General features: G+C 39.4%; 2 protein-coding genes across 4 annotated transcripts in view; one reads left to right on the forward strand and one right to left on the reverse strand.

Moving 5' to 3' along the window:
- Nucleotides 1-7,914, reverse strand: part of LOC146662939 (uncharacterized) — a 43,920-nt gene extending 36,006 nt beyond the window's left edge. For all 3 annotated transcript variants that reach the window (XR_014912969.1, XR_014912968.1, XM_085415525.1), the window contains exon 1: nt 5,694-7,914. The gene's annotated coding sequence lies outside the window, so the exon portion shown is untranslated. The remainder of the gene's footprint in view (nt 1-5,693) is intronic.
- Nucleotides 838-6,198, forward strand: LOC146662940 (uncharacterized). Its single transcript, XM_085417338.1, has 9 exons — nt 838-879; nt 975-1,046; nt 4,337-4,506; nt 4,589-4,843; nt 4,946-5,033; nt 5,117-5,322; nt 5,647-5,751; nt 5,867-5,977; nt 6,106-6,198. Exons 3-9 carry the CDS (start codon nt 4,447-4,449, stop codon nt 6,196-6,198), a joined length of 918 nt encoding a protein of 305 aa, XP_085273464.1. The 5' UTR covers nt 838-879; nt 975-1,046; nt 4,337-4,446.

Consider the following 7,914-nt stretch of genomic DNA (forward strand, 5'->3'; position numbering starts at 1 on the left):
ATTCCACATAAAGTCACATACAAAAAGAATACTTTCAAGAAAAGGGAATACACAATTTTGAAACCAGGTACATGGACTCATGTTGTAAACCAGGGAATCTGGAAAGAGGTTACAAGTACATGCACCATTACTTTTAAACGAGCCAAGGTGTACCCCAGAACTGTATCTTGTTTTATTAAATCAGAGGCTTTTGCAAAGAGTGTAGTGGCCAGCTGTACATTACATGTGAAAAGGAACCTGAAAATCACTGCCCAATGGTGCTGAAGTGTGTAATGGCAAACACAGATGAATCCATGCACACTGGCTTTTCTAGGAGAGCCGTGTCCAGAAGTCTGAGGGCACAAGTAAAAAAAGAACTTTGTGAAGGCAGACTGCAGCCCCATGTGTGGAGAGCATCAGAGACAGAAAAGCTGATGGACTTTGGTGATCCAGAGCCAAGCCATCTACCAAATTTGACAACTCTGCGCAAAGCCAAACATGAACAAAATCAACTAGAAGTTGCTCATAAAAACCCAATACTGTCTCTCCACTCATTAAAATACAGTTCCCCTCACAATGGAAGCATTTGGGACATTGGATTAGACAAGTTCTTCTGTCACTACTGGAGTCAAACTCAAATGCTGATGTACAAGATTGAAAAGCACCCCATAGTTGCCTTTGATGCGACTGGCTCAGTTGTAAAAAAGCTTCTCGGGCCTAATGGTTTGTCTGGAAATATCTTCCTGTATCAAGGTGTGTTAACAGGAAGGGACAACTCTCACGTCCCAATGGTGCAAATGTTGTCAGAGAGACATGATGTCCAGGCAATCACAAGATGGTTATCGGAAGTAGGCCGTGAAGTAGTCGTGCACCAGCTGAATGTGCGGAGATCTAAGTCTAGTACGTATATAATACACATCTATACCTCTACCTACTTTAATGACATGATGTTAATAATAAAGTGTCTAAGGTATTGTGCTTACATTTTTTTTTAGAAAGACTTGTCAAAGCAGAAAAACATGCTTTGTTCATTGATGAGGCTCCCCAGAAGATTGCTGCCGCACTGGGTATGGATCACTGCAATGATCACAATGACACTGAATGTTCATTTTACTTAAGAGTGATTATACAGACTTCAGATCTGGGTTAAGACAAAGCCCCTACAGATCTTTACATCACAGTGACCCACACACTGAAACTGAGCTTATGTCTTTTCTGTCTAATGTCCAGTTTAAATTTAAGAATAATGTGCAGCTTGGTCAATGTAATGCACATGAAGCCAGAGCTAAAACACATCACCATTGCAGTGAAATATGTGCAGCTCTGCCTTAAGATGGAGCCCTGTACATTTTGATCTTGTTATTTCTGGGATGATTGTAAAGATAATTTTCATTATTATGGCTAGAATAAAGTGTAAGAGGTATTTGCACTTACAAAGAATAAGACTTTTACTTTTATTGTTTCATAAAAGGTGTCCACAATTTAAACTTTAATTGCAGGAAATTTAATTAAATAAGAATAAGGAAAATAAAATAATCACAAAACAATAATCAGATTACTTAAACTCTACTTATCTAACTAAGATGCTCTAAGCTAATGCTAAGTGTGTTCTTTTCTTTGGTGAGGAGAGGTTGGAGGAAGGATGTAAATCAAAATCCTTCTAAATTAACCGCCTAACACAGCAACAATGAGCAGACAAAAAGGAATGAATTCACAGGTTGGACAGGTTTTCAACTGTGAACCTCTTCGATCCAATCTTTTGGGCTGCTCATCTTGCAGAAGACAAAAAAGAAAAACACAAAATCTCTTCTTCACCTCACCTGTTCACCCTCCCCCCTTCTCCTACTGGACGTCATATCTTCCCACACCTTATCTATCAATGTGTAGCTCTTAAAATTGTGAATGCTTCATTACATTTTCATTGTTATTCTTAACATAGAGAATTCATATTCAATCACTTCATGTTTCATTCAGTTTATGTGATTCTACTTCAGTTAGATTTGTCTTTAGGACATTTTCACAAGAACATCCATTGTAACTTAATCCCTTTCCAATTCGAATGCTTTAAAACTCAGTTAATTACCATTTATTTCTCTAGTTATTTTATGATTTAATGAAAACATACATTTTGTTTGTCAGATATTCTTTGAGATTATTAGCTCCACTGTGTCACATTATACACAACACACAGAAACACACACACCAAGGTCAGACACTCTGTGAGGCCTGTTATTAGAATCACTGTTATTCTACAGGGAGTGCAGAATCATTAGGCAAATGAGTATTTTGTCTACATCATCCTCTTCATGCATGTTGTCTTACTCCAAGCTGTATAGGCTCGAAAGCCTACTACCAATTAAGCATATTAGGTGATGTGCATCTCTGTAATGAGAAGGGGTGTGGTCTAATGACATCAACACCCTATATCAGGTGTACATAATTATTAGGCAACGTCCTTTCCTTTGGCAAAATGGATCAAAAGAAGGACTTGACAGGCTCAGAAAAGTCAAGAATAGTGAGATATCTTGCAGAGGGATGCAGCAGTCTCAAAATTGCAAAGCTTCTGAAGCGTGATCATCGAACAATCAAGCGTTTCATTCAAAATAGTCAACAGGGTTGCAAGAAGCGTGTGGAAAAACCAAGGCACAAAATAACTGCCCATGAACTGAGAAAAGTCAAGCGTGCAGCTGCCAAGATGCCACTTGCCACCAGTTTGGCCATATTTCAGAGCTGCAACATCACTGGAGTGCCCAAAAGCGCAAGGTGTGCAGTACTCAGAGACATGGCCAAGGTAAGAAAGGCTGAAAGACGACCACCACTGAACAAGACACACAAGCTGAAACGTCAAGGCTGGGCCAAGAAATATCTCAAGACTGGTTTTTCTAAGGTTTTATGGACTGATGAAATGAGAGTGAGTCTTGATGGGCCAGATGGATGGGCCCGTGGCTAGATTGGTAAAGGGCAGAGAGCTCCAGTCCGACTCAGACGCCAGCAAGGTGGAGGTGGAGTACTGGTTTGGGCTGGTATCATCAAAGATGAGCTTGTGGGGCCTTTTCGGGTTGAGGATGGAGTCAAGCTCAACTCCCAGTCCTACTGCCAGTTTCTGGAAGACACCTTCTTCAAGCAGTGGTACAGGAAGAAGTCTGCATCCTTCAAGAAAAACATGATTTTCATGCAGGACAATGCTCCATCACACGCGTCCAAGTACTCCACAGCGTGGCTGGCAAGAAAGGGTATAAAAGAAGAAAAACTAATGACATGGCCACCTTGTTCACCTGATCTGAACCCCATTGAGAACCTGTGGTCCATCATCAAATGTGAGATTTACAAGGAGGGAAAACAGTACACCTCTCTGAACAGTGTCTGGGAGGCTGTGGTTGCTGCTGCACGCAATGTTGATGGTGAACAGATCAAAACACTGACAGAATCCATGGATGGCAGGCTTTTGAGTGTCCTTGCAAAGAAAGGTGGCTATGTTGGTCGCTGATTTGTTTTTGTTTTGTTTTTGAATGTCAGAAATGTATATTTGTGAATGTGGAGATGTTATATTGGTGTCACTGGTAAAAATAAATAATTGAAATGGGTATATATTTGTTTTTTGTTAAGTTGCCTAATAATTATGCACAGTAATAGTCACCTGCACACACAGATATCCCCCTAAAATAGCTAAAACTAAAAACAAACTAAAAACTACTTCCAAAAACATTCAGCTTTGATATGAATGAGTTTTTTGGGTTCATTGAGAACATGTTTGTTGTTCAATAATAAAATTATTCCTCAAAAATACAACTTGCCTAATAATTCTGCACTCCCTGTATTCTCAGATTCATTACACTGGTTAACTTACACATTTTCTTTCCTTTGTTTCATTTATTTTCAACATGCCAGAAACTGAGCATAACTAACCCTCAGTAAAACAAGTTACAAGTTATGGTATCTGGAACAGATTTACATTCAATATTTAGAGTTATATTTTGGACGCACACACACACACACACACACACACACACACACACACACACACACACACACACTCAGCCATTATAACAGCCATTTCTACTACTCAAACACATTTGCATTTGTTATCTATATGTAGAGGCGGCACGGGGCGTGAGACTTTTATCTCTTTCTATCTTCTATCTTAAGACACATTACAGGGTTTTGTAATTGGAAACTGGGTTTTTTGTATGGTTGGTCTGGAAAATTTGTTTGATACTTTGTGGTGCTTGCATGGTCCTTGAGACATGGTGCTTGTAAAATCCCTCTATAATCTGCACAAGGGACTGGACATGTAAATGCAGTGTATGTGTTAGCATAGCATATTAATACATGTAGTGTTCTCTTTGTGTTTTTACAGATGACCTCGAGAAGCAACCCCAGAGCAGAACAATATTGAAATTGTTTTTTGGACTGTTGGGCGGATATATTATTGCCATAACTGGTCACCGAAAGGGAGTGATCATCAACATGACTACTGAGGAGGTTGAAATGGCAGAAAAAGCTAAGCAGGGTGCCCGCATCATCCGTGTATGTACTAAAACGATATAAATCTAAGTATACATAGACATTTTTTTATTCAGCTGAATAAACATGTCTTTTCATGTATTAGGTTAAACAGCACAAAACTCAAAGATATCATGGGCAAGCAGCTGTCCCCCTGTACAAGAATGAGTATACCTGGTTGCAGCGTTACAATCATATCAGAGAGTATGTTGAAGGCGGTTCGGAGGCACCGACTTTTTTCCACAGTTCTAGTGGAGGTGTTCTTCATAGACTACCGGTATTTTTCAAGGCAGCCTGGGAGATGATGAATCTGGGGATTGCCCCCACCTTCAACATGCTACGTTCCTCCTGTAGCACTTATGTGAGAAAACTTTTCATTTTTATTTTTTGACACACAATGAAGTAGGTTAAAGTGTCATGGGTTTTATTCATGTGGTTTCTTTTTAAAACATTATTCTTTCAGGCCAAGCGACAGTTGGGACGTAAATCTTACGACAGAGTGGCAACATTTATGTGCCATGATGCCATCACAGCCAAAAGATTTTATCAAGGTTATTTAAATAAGCTAAAGTGAAGTCATATATTTATCTATACACTTACATTTATTCATATTTAGTAATATTGCTTTGCACAGCTGAGGACCCTGCAGAGGACACACTCCAGAGCCGAGCACTGACCACCAATGCAATTGCAACATATGCAGCAAATAAAAGGAAAAGGAGAGAGGACAGAGGATCTGTGCAGGACGAGGACAGTGAAGGATCTGACAAGGAAGAGCAGCAGTCATCAGGAACAGAGGAGCTTTTAGACAGAACGCTCTTCCAGTGTAGCAGTAACAAGGTATGTGTGCCCTGATTCCCTTGGTAAGAGTTTTGATTGGTTGCACTTCTTTCATATATAATCATTTACTCCATCATGAACAAAACATATTTAATTTGTACCATAAACAGATGGTGAGCCCAGGTCAGGGTGAGGTTGCCTGTAGTGCCGGAGCCACAATAAGAGAAACTAAACAGGATTTGAAAAAGGGGGTGGAGCATCTACAAAAAGTGACATACCAGTTGCGCAAGAGAAAAGTATGTAATGTATGTTCTTGTGCTTGTTTTTAGTGTTTTCACTGATTACTAATCTTTTACCTTTTTACTTTTACTTTTCTAAAATCAGATGGTGGTCTTTTACAAAAATGATAGGACAGATGTGGGGAAACTCACACAAGAAGACAATCCAGAAGAGGAGGAGGAGGATGAAGCGAGGGAATGGGTTCCTAAGGTGGGCAGGAAAAATCCAGCAGAGTTTCTTCTCCTGCAGTTAAAGATGTAAGTGTTTTGTTTCCACACATCCATGAAAAATGAGTAAAATATATATTTTTCTGTTCTAATAACAGTCTGTGAGCTCATCTGAAGATGATGGGACAGATGACTGGAAACCCACACAGGATGAATCTGAAGGCTATTCAGAAGAGGAGGAAGAACAAGAACGTAAAAGGATTCCTAAGGTAGCCATGAAAAACAAAACTGGGTGTCCTGTGCCACAAAGAGATGTGAAATTCATCCTCAGTTTCAGTGCTTCCACAATCAATCCATCAAAAATGACCAAACATATTGTTGTCTTCTCTGAAAACAGATGGTGGCAGCATCTGAAGAGGATGGGACACATGATAGCAGACCCACACAAGATGAATCTAAAGATGATTCAAAGCAGAATTCTGCTCATTGAACTCTTTTCAGCAGAATTCTGCTCATTCAACTCTTTTCAGCAAAATTTTCAGTTTTTTCTGCTGTTTTCAGAAAAAAACATTTTTCAGCAAAATTCTGCTGATTGAACTCTTTTCAGAAGAAATTTTACTGATTGAACTCTTTTCAGCAAAATATTCAGAGTTTTCACCTCTTTTCTGCCCAAATTCTGCTTATTCACCTCTTCTGAAACATTTTCAGCCTTTCCACCTCTTATCAGCACAATTCTAAGCCTCTTCTGCTCATTTCAGCACAATTGTCAGTCTCTCCACCTCTTCTTTGAGAGAATGACTGTGGCGCAGTGAGATGAGAACCTCCCTTGAGTACCAGAAGGGCCAGGTTCGAATCCCACTCGGGCAATATTTTTTTTGTTTTTTTTTTCAACTTTTTCAGCTTTTTTCAGCAGACATCCTCAGCGTAAAGGCATCCACACAGCATTTTCGCAGGAAATGCAAATTTTTCTAGTTGCACCTTAGAACACACATGCATCAACACTACAATGAGTTTGTTAGTGGGGCAATCAGAAACGGGCAGTTAGTTCACCAGTAGTGTAGACAGTCAGGGGTAAGAAAACAGCAGGGTCCATCCGGGCAGAAACCTCTCTCTCCCTCTCCTTTCAGAGCGTCCATCGGCTTCTAAACATATTAAAACACTTGAGCTACAATACCAAATGCTATCACATAACGATTTAGCATTAGCATGCTTTGACTGAAAATCACAGAGCTAAACATACAGCATGGCATCACACCACATAATGCGGTAAGCTGCGCTAATTAGCAAGCCGCTAGTTAGCATCACATATCACGCCATTTTACCACTATAACGAATAGTTACAGTACAAATGTCAAGGCACACAGTCTCATTTACCTCTTGCAGATCACAAATAAGTAATATCAGGACCACGGGTAGTCGACCTCAATGATACACTTAGATGCAAAATCCACACCACGTTTGCCTTACGACATCTCTCTCTTCGGACTTAGCTTCTGTGTCCGCTCCCACAGATTCACACAAACTTACCACTCGTCCCGCCCCCATAGCAGAAAAGAATGACATTGACTGGCTCGTCAGCACAACAACCAATGACAATACAATATTGAGATAACTGACATTAGATGGGTAAATAAGCTTAGGTTACACCCCAACATATTTATTGTGCACAGAAAATAACTCTAAATCATGAAACCCTTTTAATTATTGGACTCTTAACTGTAAATGAAATACATTTGTACCAAAGCATATGATTTTTAAACCTTTTATCAACTATTTATATTTTAACCAGTTTTTATAACAGTAGACTTTTTTTTCTTTATACTGCAAGCCCGAATAATTGCAGACAGGGATGCATATAGTTTTGTTATTGTGGAATAGATTAAAGCAATCCTAGATTGCTTTAGAATTAGAATGTTAAAATTAGTAATTTATTTTGGCACTAACCAGAAACACAGTAACAATGTGTGCAGCAGGAACAGATGCACTTCTATGTTTAGGATTCCCACCAGGTGAAGCACTGAAAATATTATTTAAATATGTATATGTATTTTCAACTGGTGTTATTTTGTGGTCTCATTCCCCAAGCAATTTGTTGCCTTATATTGTCCCCAACACTCACTGCTGCTTCTGCAAAGTCAGAGTGCTAAGTGCTGTCTACTACAGGTAACTCCACTTCAAAAAACCTGAACATTCCCTTTAGCTTACT

The sequence above is a fragment of the Rhamphochromis longiceps genome, linkage group LG8 (assembly GCF_057381845.1).
Source record: "Rhamphochromis longiceps isolate RC_006_pf linkage group LG8, R_longiceps_female_GT1.1, whole genome shotgun sequence".
In the NCBI taxonomy this organism is placed as follows: domain Eukaryota; kingdom Metazoa; phylum Chordata; class Actinopteri; order Cichliformes; family Cichlidae; genus Rhamphochromis; species Rhamphochromis longiceps.

Bases quoted from the DNA above. Each gene is read 5' to 3' on its own strand.
- LOC146662940 (XM_085417338.1), top strand. From the start codon at position 4,447: ATGACTACTGAGGAGGTTGAAATGGCAGAAAAAGCTAAGCAGGGTGCC. The intron at 4,844-4,945 runs GTGAGAAAACTT...TTATTCTTTCAG, and splicing joins GTTCCTCCTGTAGCACTTAT to GCCAAGCGACAGTTGGGACG. The intron at 5,323-5,646 runs GTATGTGTGCCC...TTCTAAAATCAG, and splicing joins TCCAGTGTAGCAGTAACAAG to ATGGTGGTCTTTTACAAAAA.